We start from the raw sequence: 20500 nt of genomic DNA on the forward strand, positions 1-20500 counted from the left end.
GAAACACACCACCATCCCCCTACCCCTCACAAATTAACCTGAATGGCTGTTTTAGTTAGACGTCAGTAGGGTGAAAATAGATTCCTGTGCTTTTAAGGCCAGGCGGTTGGTTGGCTCGTGCCTTCCCTTATGAAAATGCTCAGTTCTAAGAGGATCTGATCTTGTGTTTTAGTAAAATAGAACTATACAGCTGACTGGCAGCTCTGATCTATAGCATTTAAGTGTAAGTTTTGATCTCTCTGCCTTTGATTAAAACTAATGAGCTCATTTAATTCAAAATGGGAATCTGTGATAAGAGAAATAAGGTTGATGTGATTGGATTAGAGAGGCAAATTAAACTCTTAGAGCTGCTACTGCTTCTGCCGCTTATGCAGTGTATTAAAACGCTGTTGGTGTATTCTGCTGTGTTAGATGATGAGAAAAATGTCATAGTAATTCATATTTAATCAGAAGAAATTAAATGACTAAATATAACACGGCTCTGGCTTCTCCCCAGTGATAAAGGACTGGTTATATTTTAAATGACATTTAATTCCTCAGTAAAGAGATAAAAAGATCATGTCAGCAGCCGCCACCACCACGCCGTCCCACCAGCCTCCTCGCTGTCACCCTACCCTCCTCCCTCATATTGATCATGTTGTTTCCAGTTCTAGAAAGCCTCACTGCAGCCTTGTTGTCAGCGATTGGGTGCAGAGATGTAGCGGAGTCAGGTGCAGGACACAAGTTTGAGCAACACCACTGAGTTTACTCACAAAAATTCAAGCAATATTCCACACAGGAAAATGCATACAAACTAACACCTACAACAACCACTAAGACACCAACAATCACAGGCAGATCAGAACTGTATGCCAGAGGGTTAAATAAGGAACATGATATGGGAATTGAAACCAGGTGTGTGTAATACAGACAAAACAAAACGAAAATGAAACATGGATTGGTGGTGACTAGAAAGCCGGTGACGTTGACAGCCGAACACCACCTGAACAAGGAGAAGGGCCGACTTCGGTGGAAGTCGTGACACTTGTTATAAGGAGAGTAGCAGAAAAATGTATTTTCCAGGTGTGCTGTTTTAGTAATCCCATTTCAATGTGATCTCCTAGCCTGGCCCATGGCTGAGATGCCTGTGAGCTGGGCATTGTCATATCACTGTCTATCTGTGTCTGTCTGTCTGTCTTTAAATACTCAAATGTACAAAAATAGGATCCAAACATTTCAAAGGCCCCTGTATGCGTGGCACTCAAGGCTACAGAAAGCACCTCTTCTCCAAACTACTAGGTTGCCCACGACAGCTGAAACAGCCGATTGCTTTGCCCTCGTTTTTGTCAGGCCCCACAATCTGGATGCCACGCACTGCGGGCCTGTGAACGTGGCCGAGACGGCCTACACCCGAGGCTGTCCCAGCACCACCAGGGGCTGGTACTGAAGCAGATTCTCAGCAAATGCCTGCTCCATGTAGCCGATCAATGAGCAGCCCACTTCCAAAATGAGCACCTCTCCCCTGGCCTCCCCCCACAACAACATCTGGTGTATTTGGCACACAGGAAAACACATCATCATCAACATCAAACCAGCTTCCTACTACACAACAATGTTTATACATGTGTGCTGTTGGTGAGACTACTTGTCGAAGCTCACTGGCGATCAGGTCAAAAAGGCGGTCATGTCTAGCAATGTACAAATCATTGTATGCAATTCACAACATGGGCAATGGAATTGTTTGTAGAACTTGCAGCATCGCCTTAACAGTAAAGGTGAGAATGTCCTCACCAACAGCAGCATTCTGGTGCATGGAATGGGAGACAGAGCAGTGAGTTTCCCCCTGCAGCCTCAGGCCAGTCCAGTGTTGCAGTAGCTGTATCCGTCTGATACCAAGGAGTGTTGTCCTGCATGTAGGATGAGATGTTCTATCATGGGTTACAGAAGCCTCCACAACAACACCGTGATCTGCCACAACTGCATCAGTTTCCATATCAATCCGTGTCCACCTGAGCTCCACTCCAGTCCCGTTGCACAGGTTGTTGATGTCCAGACAGTCCCCCATCCCCCCATTTTTACTCCCCAATTTTGTGGTATCCAACTGTTTTTAGTAATTACTATCTTCTCTCATCGCTACAACTCCCATACGGGCTCGGGAGAGGAAGGTTGAAAGCTATGCGTCCTCCGAAACACAACCCAACCAAGCCGCACTGCTTCTTAACACAGCACACCTCCAAACCGAAAGCCAGCTGCACCAATGTGTCGGAGGAAACACTGTGCACCTGGCTACCTTGGTTAGCGCGCACTGCGCCCAGCCCGCCACAGGAGTCACTGGTGCGCGATAAGACAAGGATATCCCTACCGGCCAAGCCTTCCCTAACCTGAAGCCCAGGAAGTTGTCCTCAGTGTCCCTGGCCAGTGTAACCATCCACCTTCGTAGGTCCAGAAGGAGGGAGGCTCTGGCTAACTCCTTAACTGTCCCATCGTCACTGTTGACCATGTTGAACAGGTGAATCAGTCTTGTAGCAGTGTAAAGCCACTCAATATTGGGGACACCTAAACCCCCTTCTCTTTGGCTCAGGAGGACAACGTCACGTGTGGTGTGTGTGTTTAAGCAGAGACACTTTGTCACCACCTGAACAGCTTTGTTATTCACTCTCCTTAGATCCTTCTGTGGGAGAGGCACATTTGCAAGCAGATGTTGAATCTTTGCTAGGGCCACCCCTCTCACAGCTTCTAGCTTCATGACCACAGGCAAAGGGGAAATCATAACACACACATCACACACAGCCAGGGAGACCAGCATGTCTACATCTACAGTATATTATCTCCTCTGATAATTGATTGATCAGGACCAGGGACAAATGGACCGTTTCACCTTTACCTAATAGGTACCCATGTTGTGTTCTGTTGACGAGACTGACTGACCTCATTAGTTATGGGGTTTTAATGTGATGATCTATGTTTTGTTGAACTTTGTTGAAGCAAGGATGAATATCTTTGTTTACAATTAGATTAACTCTACATACAGTATAAAGTAAAATACACTTGAGTTAATTCTAATATTCCATTACATGAAATTGCAATATTGTACTTGGAAAATGAATACACCACTAGAATGAAGTGAAACGTGCAGTTGACTTTTAAACTGCCGCTGAGCTTCCAATAAAATGTTTTCACTGATTATGGTGTTAGACCTAACAGGTTGTACACTATTACAGAACATACTGTAATTAAAACATGGTTTACTGCTAATGTGTTGTTTTTATTTAGGTGTGCTTTTTCCATTAGATGGTTACCTGGGAGATGATAGAGACTCAATGAAAAGTTATTACAGCTAGCCTGTCTTACCAGCTGGGGTTTTTAATATCACCCGACCTCTCCTGGGCTTTACTACAAAACACACAGATTTATTGGCCAAGTAATGTTAAGTAATTGTGTGTGTGTGTGTGTGTGTGTGTGTGTGTGTGTGTGTGTGTGTGTGTGTGTGTGTGTGTGTGTGCGTGCGTGCGTGCGTGCGTGCGTGCGTGCGTGCGTGCGTGCGCGCGTGTGCGCGTGTGTGCGTGTGCGTGTGCGTGTGCGTGTGCGTGTGCGTGTTTTCCTCCACAGTCGAGTCGACCAGCCCCACCCTGCTTCCCCCAGACAACATTCTTGAACGCTCCTTCTTTGTCCGTATGAAGTCCACACTGACCAAGAGAGGTGTCCACATCAAGTCTTCAGGCTATAAGGTAAGACCCAGAGGCACGGTGGCCGAGCCACAGAGATCCTAGAATTCACAACACCACAGCCGCATGTTGTTATATATGTAGTTCTACTGCCTAGCCCTGTAGTAAGGGCAGGGTTATAGACTCTCATAAGGAACTAGTCTGGAATCCAAACTGAATATGGCTCTGTTTTACTATTGTTTTAGAGTGATATTCAGTTTGCATTCCAGGCTTTTTCTAGTATGTAAATATTGTTTTCTATTTCAGTTTGAGTTGTGAAAAAGAGAGAATCGCCATAACTACCATGACTATCATACTCAGCATGAGATATAAATGTTAGCTGTCGGTGTTAACATACTGTATGTATAGAAAAAGAGTCACGCAGGCTCAATATTAAGTTGATACGATGTATGGCTTGTGGGGGCTTTGGGACAGAGAGATGTGATTAAGGCTGATTCTTTGAGCAGTGAGGACACACAGGGACGAGCCCAGCCTCATCTTGATGCCCCTCTCTCTCTCCAAGCATCTCCATATCATCTCTGTCTCTCTGTCAGTGTCTCCAGCCTCATTCTGGCTTCATCACACCCTAATGCACTTTGTGTTCTCAAGGGTGGATCCAACAGCAGTGGCGTGGGTTTGGATATATCTCTTCAATCTCTTTATTATATTGTGTTTCATTGGTCTTGGACTGTGAGGGAAAAAAACTTTTTCATATTTATTTATTATAAGAAATGGAAGGTAATGGCTGCCTATGGTTTGAACTAAGGCTGTGTCTGAAAGAGAGACAAAGAGAGAGAGAGAGCGAGAGAAAGAGAGAGAGAGAGATAGAAATAAAGAGTTTCAGTCCAAAAGCAGGAATAGAGAATCTTAAACACAAAATAGCGAGGGTGGAGGTGAGGACAAATGTTTTGAAGGTCCTAATTATGGCTAGAGATAAATGTTGTTTGGCATGTCGGTGATCTGCTCCTCCACCCGGGACGCGAGGCACGGTGGCGTTGGCGGCACGTATCATGGCTGCTTATATCCCCACTCCACTCTGGAGGTCAAATCAAAGCTCCAGCATTAAACCAATATTTTTTTAACACATCTCAGCCCCCCCATCTCATTTAATGCACTCATTTAAAGGTCCTCCTTCATTATTGGTGCTGTATCACATTTCAAAAGCACTCCAGAGAATCCCCAGGAACAGATGAATCTTATTTCTTATGTATACCTCTTCTATATTCACCGGTGGAGAGAGAGAGTGTATTCATTGTGTGCTGAACCATGAATTATAAAAATGGATCCCTGTATTTTGTTGGCTTGTATTGAGTTGAGAAATGCTATTCGAATTGCTTCTCACTGCCGCTGTTGTGAACACTTGACGTGTCAGTTGGCATTTAACTGCCTGAGCATATTTAATGTTCTGGTCAACAGCTCCTGTAGCAGTCTAGCTGCCCACCATTCACTTCGAAGGTTGTCTTATTCAAACTCACTGTTTTGATGCCTCTGGGTTTGGGCTTCCGAAGAAATCATTTACATTCTATATGTTTCTTAAACATTTGTATTCGTAAGAGTGGAGCAGAGTGGTGTGCATTGTATGATTTTGTGTGATGTCTTCCTCTGCCCTGGTCTCATTGTGCTGATGTGATGTCTTCCTCGGCCCTGGTCTCATTGTGCTGATGTGATGTCTTCCTCTGCCCTGGTCTCATTGTGCTGATGTGATGTCTTCCTCTGCCCTGGTCTCATTGTGCTGATGTGATGTCTTCCTCTGCCCTGGTCTCATTGTGCTGATGTGATGTCTTCCTCTGCCCTGGTCTCATTGTGCTGATGTGATGTCTTCCTCGGCCCTGGTCTCATTGTGCTGATGTGATGTCTTCCTCTGCCCTGGTCTCATTGTGCTGATGTGATGTCTTCCTCTGCCCTGGTCTCATTGTGCTGATGTGATGTCTTCCTCTGCCCTGGTCTCATTGTGCTGATGTGATGTCTTCCTCGGCCCTGGTCTCTTCCTCTGCCCTGGTTCATTGTGCTGATGTGATGTCTGATTGTGATGTGATGTCTTCCTCTGCCCTCTGGTGATGTGATGTCTTCATTGTGCTGATGTGATGTCTTTCTCTGCTCTGGTCTCATTGTGCTGATGTGATGTCTTTTTGAAACCTGACAACCAACAACCAACAGTCAAGTGTGTGTCAGAACCTACCTTGCTGTCAATCTGTGGTCTGATCAAGATAGACAGCATATTGTCTGTAATGTGTGAAGCTGATCAGCATACTGTACCATACCTGGGTTCAAGTACTATTTAAAATCATTTTAAATACTACATCTGGGCTTGATTTAGCTTCCCTGGCACACTGGAATGAATAGAATAATTGGAAAAGAGCAAAACCCTGCCCATCCGGCATTGCAGGCAGGCTTAAGCAAACGCAAAAAATATTTTGAAGATTTCAAATAGTGTTTGAACCCAGGTGTGAGTGTGAGGAGGCTGATTTGCTACATAGATCTGTTTAACACATAAAGGACTGTAGGGAACTCTCATATGCATTCAACAAAGTCATTCTGGGTGGATCAACCAGACTTTGTTTACATGATTCAATTATACATACATGATGTAAAATGTTACAGAAATGAGTGTAATTACAGAATATCAGGGACATATATATCACATATGTAACATATATAATATATCTAAAACAGGAAATATATCTAACACATATTCTGCACAGTAGATGTTACAGAAATGACTGTAAATGCAAAATCATGGGAATATATCTAACAGAATATAATCTGGATGGAAAGCCGATGGAGAGTACCTTTAACTGTTCCTATTCTTCATGGTCTTTCCCCTGGTGACCTTGAACAAGGTCTCATTGCACTCTTCAACTTTAAAAAGACAGCAAAGCATTCTCCCTCCTCTTCTCTCTCTTAAAGCAGCATGACTTCAAGCACTAGACTGGCTACACTCCTCGGACCCAAAATGCCTCTCCTAGCATTCTGTTTGATGTGTTTTAGCCGGACTTCTCTCATACTCACTTTAAAATAAACACTGTTCAATCTTGCCATTGGATGTGCTATACATCGTTGTAGTTTAGTTGTATTCAAAATGGGTTTGAAACTATCCTTCACAGTTCTTCTTTGTCTTTAGAAACTCCAGGGAAAATGAGTCAGTATCATTTAACTGTGGAGACTGTTGACGGCTTCTAGGATGTCACAAGCACTGATGGTTTCCCTTTGAAAAGGAGACATCATACACCATCAGAACCATTTTCCTCCTGGGCCGACTGTCTGACAGGGCTGTTGTAACATGTCACTGTTCTGTTAGCTTTCTAATGCAATGCCTGGAATAGGGCTGTTATTTTTTTTGTTGTTGTGTCTCTCTGTGTCTCTCTTCTGAATTGGAATTCAATGTCTGGTTCCCATTGTTGAGGGTTGCTTATCCCTGGTGGAGCAGGAGACGGTCTAAGGCTTTGAATGAGTTTAGGGAGCAGGAACTGTCTGTGTGAATGATAATAATCGCGTCTCACCAATCTCAGAGGTGTGCCACTGAGAGGCCAGTGTCAGTAGTTTAAAGACTACAAAACAATTCCCCCTGGGTTTAACCTGGCAATGATTAAAATTGATTGATCTGAAAGTGTAGTTTGCATATCTAGTCAGTTCCTCCTCTAGGGCAGAATAGAGCTACAAAGACTTTAAAGCTAGCGATAATTAGGACCTTCAAAACGTTTGTCCTCACCTCCACCCTCGCTATTTTGTGTTTGGAATTCTCCATTACTGCTTTTGAACTGAAACTCTCTCTCTCTCTCTCTCTCTCTCTCTCTCTCTCTCTCTCTCTCTCTCTCTCTCTCTCTCTCTCTCTCTCCCTCTTTCTCTCTCCCTCTCTCTCTCTCGCTCTCTCTCTCGCTCTCTTTCTCTCTCTTGCTCTCCCTCTCTCCTCTCGCTCTCTCTCACGCGCTCTCTCTCACTCTCTCTTTTTCTCTCATTTTCTCTCTCTTCCTCTCTCTCTCTTGCTCTCTCTCCTCGCTCTCTCTCTCTTTCGCTCGCTCGCTCTACTCTCTCTCTTGCTCTCTCTCTCACTCACTCGCTCTATTTCTTTCTCTCTCTCTCTTTCTCTCTCGATCTCTCTCTCTCTCTTTTTATCTCTATCTCTCTGTGTCTCTATCTCTCTCTTTCTCTGTGTTTCCCCCTCTCTCCCTCATCCTATAGGTGATCCATGTTACAGGCAGGCTGAGGATCCGTATGGCAATGACCCACAGTCGGTCAGTACCCATTCAGATCATGGGCATGGTGGTGGTAGCCCACGCCCTCCCCCCCCCCACCATCAACGAGGTGCGCATAGACTGCCAGATGTTTGTCACCAGGGTCCACATGGACCTCAACATCGTCTACTGTGAGAATAGGTAAGGCTTGACTGTATTTTACTGTACCCACATGGCAGTGATACACATAACTGAAATGCAGGGGGTAAGGTTTGAAAACGTCTGAAACCCTACCTCTTCAAAGAGTATCTTAAATAATCCCACAGCACCGCTTGGCATTACATTGCTCTTATAGTTGTGTAGGTAGTTCCACTCTAATCACTAGGGTTTGTATATATATATTTCATAGCATTAGGCCTATATACTGTACAACTCATCATGAACATTCTATTTCTTTGCTACCTGTCCTCATCTCTGTGGGATTGAGATCACTGAGATAGTTTTCTTTTTACCCCTGTCTGCCAGACAGTCAGTTATTTATGGGGAAATCACATCTGGACAGTCAGTTTTACAGTGAGATAGTTTTCTTTTTACCCCTGTCTGCCAGACAGTCAGTTATTTATGAGGAAATCACATCTGGACAGTCAGTTTTACAGTGAGATAGTTTTCTTTTTACCCCTGTCTGCCAGACAGTCAGTTATTTATGGGGAGATCACATCTGGACAGTCAGTTTTACAGTGAGATAGTTTTCTTTTTATCCCTGTCTGCCAGACAGTCAGTTATATATGGGGAAATCACATCTGGACAGTCAGTTTTACAGTGAGATAGTTTTCTTTTTACCCCTGTCTGCCAGACAGTCAGTTATTTATGGGGAAATCACATCTGGACAGTCAGTTTTACAGTGAGATAGTTTTCTTTTTACCCTGTCTGCCAGACAGTCAGTTATTTATGGGGAAATCACATCTGCACAGTCAGTTTTACAGTGAGATAGCCTCAGCCTTTCTGGGAAATGAAATGGGAAACTGATCAGAACTACTTTCATCTGTTTCATATGGTGTTTGGGGAGACTAGAAATATCAGAAATAACCACACAATATGTCAGACAGATAGTAGACAGGTTGCTTTTGGGTGAACAAAAAAATAATGGATAGATTATATTCAATACTAAGCGATAGACATTTTATCATGTGAAATGGGAAGACATCCTATGTTCCATTCTATCCATTTGTCCCTGAATGTGTGTGTAATACTTACTGTATCTTTGTCAAAGGCATTCGTCTGACATATCAGGATGAATATGGTCTATCTGGTTAAGCTGGAATGACATTGTGTTTTAAGAGCCGTTTGAATGTTTTTCCGTTTCTGTTGGTGCTTCTTCTCTTGCCGTCATCACGCGCTGAATCCTTTTCAAATCCCTGTTGTAGAATTAGCGACTACATGGACCTGACGCCAGTGGACATCGTAGGGAAGAGGTGCTACCAGTTTATTCACGCAGAGGATGTGGAGGGCATCCGGCACATCCATTTAGACTGTGAGTATTATACCTATACTTTAAGGGTTACCACATCATTTCAGTATGTTACCACATCATTTCAGTATGTTACCACATCATTTCAGTATGTTACCACATCATTTCAGTATGTTACCACATCATTTCAGTATGTTACCACATCATTTCAGTATGTTACCACATCATTTCAGTATGTTACCACATCATTTCAGTATGTTACCACATCATTTCAGTATGTTACCACATCATTTCAGTATGTTACCACATCATTTCAGTATGTTATGTTACCACATCATTTCAGTATGTTACCACATCATTTTAGTATGTTACCACATCATTTCAGTATGTTACCACATCATTTCAGTATGTTACCATTTTAGTATGTTACATCATTTCAGTATGTTACCACATCATTTCAGTATGTTACCACATCATTTCAGTATGTTACCACATCATTTCAGTATGTTACCACATCATTTCAGTATGTTACCACATCATTTCAGTATGTTACCACATCATTTCAGTATGTTACCACATCATTTCAGTATGTTACCACATCATTTCAGTATGTTACCACATCATTTCAGTATGTTACCACATCATTTTAGTATGTTACCACATCATTTCAGTATGTTACCACATCATTTCAGTATGTTACCACATCATTTTAGTATGTTACCACATCATTTCAGTATGTTACCACATCATTTTAGTATGTTACCACATCATTTCAGTATGTTACCACATCATTTCAGTATGTTACCACATCATTTTAGTATGTTACCACATCATTTCAGTATGTTACCACATCATTTCAGTATGTTACCACATCATTTCAGTATGTTAACACATCATTTCAGTATGTTACCACATCATTTCAGTATGTTACCACATCATTTTAGTATGTTACCACATCATTTCAGTATGTTACCACATCATTTCAGTATGTTACCACATCATTTTAGTATGTTACCACATCATTTCAGTATGTTACCACATCATTTCAGTATGTTACCACATCATTTCAGTATGTTACCACATCATTTTAGTATGTTACCACATCATTTCAGTATGTTACCACATCATTTCAGTATGTTACCACATTTTAGTATGTTACCACATCATTTTAGTATGTTACCACATCATTTCAGTATGTTACCACATCATTTCAGTATGTTACCACATCATTTTAGTATGTTACCACATCATTTTAGTATGTTACCACATCATTTTTTCAGTATGTTACCACATCATTTTAGTATGTTACCACATCATTTTAGTATGTTACCACATCATTTCAGTATGTTACCACATCATTTTAGTATGTTACCACATCATTTTAGTATGTTACCACATCATTTTAGTATGTTACCACATCATTTTAGTATGTTAACACATCATTTTAACAGTATGTTACCACATCATTTCAGTATGTTACCACATCATTTCAGTATGTTACCACATCATTTCAGTATGTTACCACATCATTTCAGTATGTTACCACATCATTTCAGTATGTTACCACATCATTTCAGTATGTTAACACATTTTAGTATGTTACCACATCATTTCAGTATGTTAACACATCATTTTAGTATGTTACCACATCATTTCAGTATGTTACCACATCATTTCAGTATGTTACCACATCATTTCAGTATGTTACCACATCATTTCAGTATGTTACCACATCATTTCAGTATGTTAACACATCATTTCAGTATGTTACCACATCATTTCAGTATGTTACCACATCATTTCAGTTACCACATAATTTCAGTATGTTACCACATCATTTCAGTATGTTACCACATCATTTTAGTATGTTACCACATCATTTCAGTATGTTAACACATCATTTCAGTATGTTACCACATCATTTCAGTATGTTACCACATCATTTCAGTATGTTACCACATCATTTCAGTATGTTACCACATCATTTCATTTTTCAGTATGTTACCACATCATTTCAGTATGTTAACACATCATTTCAGTATGTTACCACATAATTTCAGTATGTTACCACATCATTTCAGTATGTTAACACATTTCAGTATGTTACCACATCATTTCAGTATGTTACCACATCATTTCAGTATGTTAACACATTTCAGTATGTTAACACATTTCAGTATGTTACCACATCATTTCAGTATGTTAACACATTTCAGTATGTTAACACATTTCAGTATGTTAACACATTTCAGTATGTTACCACATCATTTCAGTATGTTAACACATTTCAGTATGTTACCACATCATTTCAGTATGTTACCACATCATTTCAGTATGTTAACACATCATTTCAGTATGTTACCACATCATTTCAGTATGTTACCACATCATTTCAGTATGTTACCACATCATTTCAGTATGTTACCACATCATTTTAGTATGTTACCACATCATTTCAGTCATTTACCACATCATTTCAGTATGTTACACATCATTTCAGTATGTTACCACATCATTTCAGTATGTTACCACATCATTTCAGTATGTTACCACATCATTTCAGTATGTTACCACATCATTTCAGTATGTTACCACATCATTTCAGTATGTTACCACATCATTTTAGTATGTTACCACATCATTTCAGTATGTTACCACATCATTTCAGTATGTTACCACATCATTTCAGTATGTTACCACATCATTTCAGTATGTTACCACATCATTTTAGTATGTTACCACATCATTTCAGTATGTTACCACATCATTTCAGTATGTTAACACATTTTAGTATGTTACCACATCATTTTAGTATGTTACCACATCATTTCAGTATGTTACCACATCATTTTAGTATGTTACCACATCATTTTAGTATGTTACCACATCATTTTAGTATGTTACCACATCATTTTAGTATGTTACCACATCATTTTAGTATGTTACCACATCATTTTAGTATGTTAACACATCATTTCAGTATGTTACCACATCATTTTAGTATGTTACCACATCATTTTAGTATGTTACCACATCATTTTAGTATGTTACCACATCATTTTAGTATGTTAACACATCATTTCAGTATGTTACCACATCATTTCAGTATGTTACCACATCATTTATGTTAACAGTATGTTACCACATCATTTCAGTATGTTACCACATCATTTCAGTATGTTACCATAATTTCAGTATGTTACCACATCATTTCAGTATGTTACCCACATCATTTTAGTATGTTACCACATCATTTCAGTATGTTAACACATCATTTTAGTATGTTACCACATCATTTCAGTATGTTACCACATCATTTCAGTATGTTACCACATCATTTCAGTATGTTACCACATAATTTCAGTATGTTACCACATCATTTCAGTATGTTACACATCATTTCAGTATGTTACCACATCATTTCAGTATGTTACCACATCATTTCATTTCAGTATGTTACCACATCATTTCAGTATGTTACCACATCATTTTAGTATGTTACCACATCATTTCAGTATGTTAACACATCATTTCAGTATGTTACCAAATCATTTCAGTATGTTACCACATAATTTCAGTATGTTACCACATCATTTCAGTATGTTACCACATCATTTTAGTATGTTACCACATCATTTCAGTATGTTAACACATCATTTCAGTATGTTACCACATAATTTCAGTATGTTACCACATCATTTCAGTATGTTAACACATTTCAGTATGTTACCACATCATTTCAGTATGTTACCACATCATTTCAGTATGTTAACACATTTCAGTATGTTAACACATTTCAGTATGTTACCACATCATTTCAGTATGTTAACACATTTCAGTATGTTAACACATTTCAGTATGTTAACACATTTCAGTATGTTACCACATCATTTCAGTATGTTAACACATTTCAGTATGTTACCACATCATTTCAGTATGTTACCACATCATTTCAGTATGTTAACACATCATTTCAGTATGTTACCACATCATTTCAGTATGTTACCACATAATTTCAGTATGTTACCACATCATTTCAGTATGTTACCACATCATTTTAGTATGTTACCACATCATTTCAGTATGTTAACACATCATTTCAGTATGTTACCACATCATTTCAGTATGTTACCACATCATTTCAGTATGTTACCACATCATTTCAGTATGTTACCACATCATTTCAGTATGTTACCACATCATTTCAGTATGTTACCACATCATTTTAGTATGTTACCACATCATTTCAGTATGTTACCACATCATTTCAGTATGTTAACACATTTTAGTATGTTACCACATCATTTTAGTATGTTACCACATCATTTCAGTATGTTACCACATCATTTTAGTATGTTACCACATCATTTTAGTATGTTACCACATCATTTTAGTATGTTACCACATCATTTTAGTATGTTAACACATCATTTCAGTATGTTACCACATCATTTCAGTATGTTACCACATCATTTCAGTATGTTAACACATCATTTCAGTATGTTACCACATCATTTCAGTATGTTACCACATATTTCAGTATGTTACCACATCATTTCAGTATGTTACCACATCATTTTAGTATGTTACCACATCATTTCAGTATGTTAACACATCATTTTAGTATGTTACCACATCATTTCAGTATGTTACCACATAATTTCAGTATGTTACCACATAATTTCAGTATGTTACCACATCATTTCAGTATGTTACCACATCATTTCAGTATGTTAACACATCATTTCAGTATGTTACCACATCATTTCAGTATGTTACCACATCATTTTAGTATGTTACCACATCATTTCAGTATGTTAACACATCATTTCAGTATGTTACCACATAATTTCAGTATGTTACCACATCATTTCAGTATGTTAACACATTTCAGTATGTTACCACATCATTTCAGTATGTTACCACATCATTTCAGTATGTTAACACATTTCAGTATGTTAACACATTTCAGTATGTTACCACATCATTTCAGTATGTTAACACATTTCAGTATGTTAACACATTTCAGTATGTTACCACATCATTTCAGTATGTTACCACATCATTTCAGTATGTTAACACATTTCAGTATGTTACCACATCATTTCAGTATGTTACCACATCATTTCAGTATGTTAACACATCATTTCAGTATGTTACCACATCATTTCAGTATGTTACCACATAATTTCAGTATGTTACCACATCATTCCAGTATGTTACCACATCATTTTAGTATGTTACCACATCATTTCAGTATGTTAACACATCATTTCAGTATGTTACCACATCATTTCAGTATGTTACCACATCATTTCAGTATGTTACCACATCATTTCAGTATGTTACCACATCATTTCAGTATGTTACCACATCATTTCAGTATGTTACCACATCATTTTAGTATGTTACCACATCATTTCAGTATGTTACCACATCATTTCAGTATGTTAACACATTTTAGTATGTTACCACATCATTTTAGTATGTTACCACATCATTTCAGTATGTTACCACATCATTTTAGTATGTTACCACATCATTTTAGTATGTTACCACATCATTTTAGTATGTTACCACATCATTTTAGTATGTTACCACATCATTTTAGTATGTTACCACATCATTTTAGTATGTTAACACATCATTTCAGTATGTTACCACATCATTTTAGTATGTTACCACATCATTTTAGTATGTTACCACATCATTTTAGTATGTTACCACATCATTTTAGTATGTTAACACATCATTTCAGTATGTTACCACATCATTTCAGTATGTTACCACATCATTTCAGTATGTTAACACATCATTTCAGTATGTTACCACATCATTTCAGTATGTTACCACATAATTTCAGTATGTTACCACATCATTTCAGTATGTTACCACATCATTTTAGTATGTTACCACATCATTTCAGTATGTTAACACATCATTTTAGTATGTTACCACATCATTTCAGTATGTTACCACATAATTTCAGTATGTTACCACATCATTTCAGTATGTTACCACATCATTTCAGTATGTTACCACATCATTTCAGTATGTTACCACATCATTTCAGTATGTTACCACATCATTTCAGTATGTTACCACATCATTTTAGTATGTTACCACATCATTTCAGTATGTTAACACATCATTTCAGTATGTTACCAAATCATTTCAGTATGTTACCACATAATTTCAGTATGTTACCACATCATTTCAGTATGTTACCACATCATTTTAGTATGTTACCACATAATTTCAGTATGTTACCACATCATTTCAGTATGTTACCACATAATTTCAGTATGTTACCACATCATTTCAGTATGTTAACACATTTCAGTATGTTACCACATCATTTCAGTATGTTACCACATCATTTCAGTATGTTAACACATTTCAGTATGTTAACACATTTCAGTATGTTACCACATCATTTCAGTATGTTAACACATTTCAGTATGTTAACACATTTCAGTATGTTAACACATTTCAGTATGTTACCACATCATTTCAGTATGTTAACACATTTCAGTATGTTACCACATCATTTCAGTATGTTAACACATTTCAGTATGTTAACACATTTCAGTATGTTACCACATCATTTCAGTATGTTAACACATTTCAGTATGTTAACACATTTCAGTATGTTAACACATTTCAGTATGTTACCACATCATTTCAGTATGTTACCACATCATTTCAGTATGTTAACACATTTCAGTATGTTAACACATTTCAGTATGTTAACACATTTCAGTATGTTACCACATCATTTCAGTATGTTACCACATCATTTCAGTATGTTAACACATCATTTCAGTATGTTACCACATCATTTCAGTATGTTACCACATCATTTCAGTATGTTACCACATCATTTTAGTATGTTACCACATCATTTCAGTATGTTAACACATCATTTCAGTATGTTACCACATCATTTCAGTATGTTACCACATCATTTCAGTATGTTACCACATCATTTCAGTATGTTACCACATCATTTCAGTATGTTACCACATCATTTCAGTATGTTACCACATCATTTTAGTATGTTACCACATCATTTCAGTGTGTTACCACATCATTTCAGTATGTTAACACATTTTAGTATGTTACCACATCATTTTAGTATGTTACCACATCATTTCAGTATGTTACCACATCATTTTAGTATGTTACCACATCATTTTAGTATGTTACCACATCATTTTAGTATGTTACCACATCATTTTAGTATGTTACCACATCATTTTAGTATGTTACCACATCATTTTAGTATGTTAACACATCATTTCAGTATGTTACCACATCATTTTAGTATGTTACCACATCATTTTAGTATGTTACCACATCATTTCAGTATGTTAACACATCATTTCAGTATGTTACCACATAATTTCAGTATGTTACCACATCATTTCAGTATGTTAACACATTTCAGTATGTTACCACATCATTTCAGTATGTTACCACATCATTTCAGTATGTTAACACATTTCAGTATGTTAACACATTTCAGTATGTTACCACATCATTTCAGTATGTTACCACATCATTTTAGTATGTTACCACATCATTTCAGTATGTTAACACATCATTTCAGTATGTTACCAAATCATTTCAGTATGTTACCACATAATTTCAGTATGTTACCACATCATTTCAGTATGTTACCACATCATTTTAGTATGTTACCACATCATTTCAGTATGTTAACACATCATTTCAGTATGTTACCACATAATTTCAGTATGTTACCACATCATTTCAGTATGTTAACACATTTCAGTATGTTACCACATCATTTCAGTATGTTACCACATCATTTCAGTATGTTAACACATTTCAGTATGTTAACACATTTCAGTATGTTACCACATCATTTCAGTATGTTAACACATTTCAGTATGTTAACACATTTCAGTATGTTAACACATTTCAGTATGTTACCACATCATTTCAGTATGTTAACACATTTCAGTATGTTACCACATCATTTCAGTATGTTACCACATCATTTCAGTATGTTAACACATTTCAGTATGTTACCACATCATTTCAGTATGTTACCACATAATTTCAGTATGTTACCACATCATTTCAGTATGTTACCACATCATTTTAGTATGTTACCACATCATTTCAGTATGTTAACACATCATTTCAGTATGTTACCACATCATTTCAGTATGTTAACACATTTCAGTATGTTACCACATCATTTTAGTATGTTACCACATCATTTCAGTATGTTAACACATTTCAGTATGTTACCACATCATTTCAGTACACAACACATTATTGCAGAACTAATTTTGTTATGGGAAGTGATCCATCACAACTATCTCCTCTCACCCACCCAAACACATAGGTCATTGTGTGCTTCACTGCAAAGTTGTTCTGATCTTATCAGCGTACAGAATAGGTGTCAAAGACATGTAGAGAGACCACATCTAGATGATGATCCACGTTATCTGCCTCTGTGACCTTCTAGGGTTTGAACACGGGTCTCCTACATGCCACAAGACCTGGTTAGCCCACATTGAGCTAAACCCTGAGTCAGGGTAATAGGCCTGTAGAGAGACCACATCTAGATGATGATCCACGTTATCTGCCTCTGTGACCTTCTAGGGTTTGAACACGGGTCTCCCACATGCCACAAAACCTGGTTAGCCCACATTGAGCTAAACCCTGAGTCAGGGTAATAGGCCTGTAGAGAGACCACATCTAGATGATGATCCACGTTATCTGCCTCTGTGACCTTCTAGGGTTTGAACACGGGTCTCCCACATGCCACAAAACCTGGTTAGCCCACATTGAGCTAAACCCTGAGTCAGGGTAATAGGCCTGTAGAGAGACCACATCTAGATGATGATCCACGTTATCTGCCTCTGTGACCTTCTAGGGTTTGAACACGGGTCTCCTACATGCCACAAGACCTGGTTAGCCCACATTGAGCTAAACCCTGAGTCAGGGTAATAGGCCTGTAGAGAGACCACATCTAGATGATGATCCACCTTCTAGGGTTTGAACACGGGTCTCCTACATGCCACAAGACCTGGTTATCCCACATTGAGCTAAACCCTGAGTCAGGGTAATAGGCCTGTAGAGAGACCACATCTAGATGATGATCCACGTTATCTGCCTCTGTAACTTACTTACCTTGCAATATCATGACTCAGGGGTAGAAATATATGCCATTGATCTTCAGACCCCAGGGAGGGAGAATGGAAACCAAGACCCCCACGCAAGTTCACTCCCAATGTTTCAAATGAAATGGCTGCATGCCTTCTTTGTTTGTATGCGTTCAACATTGAGCTCAGTTTACTTTTAGAGTAACGGTCATCTTTGCAAAGGTGTCTTTGCATCTCTACTCCACCAGAGCAGTTTTTATAGCCCGTGGCAGGAAGTTCTCTCCGCTCGCTTTACTTCTTAATTCCAAAACGTGCCATGATTTGATATGTTTCGCCAATGAAACTTTACTGTGGCTGGTTAAACACTGAGGAGGCACTGTGGGAGCAGTGCACCATTTGATTGGGCTTTGCAACATGGATAGGCAGGCTGCCATTATTGGAGATCTGTGGGCTGAGCTGCTCCCTGGGCCCTTTCTTCGTGCTTGATGCTGGATTGTAAGTGTAAAGGGTGTACATTCCCTTGCTTTATTAGGTGGGAGGACGAGTGTCCTTGGGGTTGCCTCCTCGGCCGGGGAACTTGGAGCCGTCTGATTAGATATTGTGAGTTCAACTGAATTAGAGCACAATTACTGCTGCATTGTACTGTCCCTGTGCCTTAAAAATGCACCAGATTGGGTTCATTAGCGGCCGATTTGAAACCCAGCAGAGGGAAAGTAGAGAGCGAGGGCTGCCCATGGATCACATTGATAAGAGAGGCTAATGCAGGCAAATTGAGGCAGAAGGCAAATTGAGGCGGTAGGCAGATTGAGGCGGCAGGCAGATTGAGGTGGCAGGCCGTTTGATGCTAAAGCAGGCAGATTGAGGCGGCAGGCAGATTGAGGCGGCAGGCCGTTTGATGCTAAGGCAGGCAGATTGAGGCGGCAGGCAGATTGAGGTGGCAGGCCGTTTGATGCTAAGGCAGGCAGATTGAGGCGGCAGGCAGATTGAGGCGGCAGGCAGATTGAGGCGGCAGGCAGATTGAGGTGGCAGGCAGATTGAGGCGGCAGGCGGATTGAGGCGGCAGGCAGATTGAGGGTAAAGCAGGCCGTTTGATGCTAAGGCAGGCAGATTGAGGCGGCAGGCAGATTGAGGGTAAAGCAGGCCGTTTGATGCTAAGGCAGGCAGATTGAGGCGGCAGGCAGATTGAGGGTAAAGCAGGCCGTTTGATGCTAAGGCAGGCAGATTGAGGTAGCAGGCAGATTGAGGCGGCAGGCAGATTGAGGCGGCAGGCAGATTGAGGCGGCAGGCAGATTGAGGCGGCAGGCAGATTGAGGTGGCAGGCAGATTGAGGTGGCAGGCGGATTGAGGGTAAAGCAGGCCGTTTGATGCTAAGGCAGGCAGATTGAGGTGGCAGGCAGATTGAGGCGGCACGGCAGGCAGATTGAGGCGGCAGGCAGATTGAGGCGGCAGGCGGATTGAGGCGGCAGGCAGATTGAGGCGGCAGGCGGATTGAGGCGGCAGGCGGATTGAGGGTAAAGCAGGCCGTTTGATGCTAAGGCAGGCAGATTGAGGGTAAAGCAGGCCGTTTGATGCTAAGGCAGGCAGATTGAGGCGGCAGGCAGATTGAGGCGGCAGGCAGATTGAGGCGGCAGGCAGATTGAGGCGGCAGGCGGATTGAGGCGGCAGGCGGATTGAGGCGGCAGGCAGATTGAGGCGACAGGCAGATTGAGGCGGCAGGCAGATTGAGGCGGCAGGCAGATTGAGGCGGCAGGCGGATTGAGGCGGCAGGCGGATTGAGGGTAAAGCAGGCCGTTTGATGCTAAGGCAGGCAGATTGAGGGTAAAGCAGGCCGTTTGATGCTAAGGCAGGCAGATTGAGGCGGAAGGCAGATTGAGGCGGCAGGCAGATTGAGGTGGCAGGCGGATTGAGGCGGCAGGCAGATTGAGGCGGCAGGCAGATTGAGATGGCAGGCAGATTGAGGCGGCAGGCAGATTGAGGTGGCAGGCATATTGAGGCGGCAGGCAGATTGAGGTGGCAGGCATATTGAGGTGGCAG

At 40.0% G+C, this 20500-nt stretch overlaps 1 protein-coding gene across 2 annotated transcripts in view; it reads left to right on the forward strand.

Annotated features, from left to right (window-relative positions):
* LOC124046630 (neuronal PAS domain-containing protein 3) overlaps window positions 1-20500 on the forward strand; it is a 526017-nt gene that overhangs the window by 490074 nt on the left and 15443 nt on the right. For both annotated transcript variants that reach the window (XM_046367233.1, XM_046367235.1), the window contains 3 exons: window positions 3589-3707; window positions 7863-8056; window positions 9280-9386. In XM_046367233.1, the coding sequence (XP_046223189.1) occupies window positions 3589-3707; window positions 7863-8056; window positions 9280-9386 (420 nt within the window). The remainder of the gene's footprint in view (window positions 1-3588; window positions 3708-7862; window positions 8057-9279; window positions 9387-20500) is intronic.

This window comes from Oncorhynchus gorbuscha, linkage group LG10, assembly GCF_021184085.1.
Source record: "Oncorhynchus gorbuscha isolate QuinsamMale2020 ecotype Even-year linkage group LG10, OgorEven_v1.0, whole genome shotgun sequence".
NCBI lineage: Eukaryota > Metazoa > Chordata > Actinopteri > Salmoniformes > Salmonidae > Oncorhynchus > Oncorhynchus gorbuscha.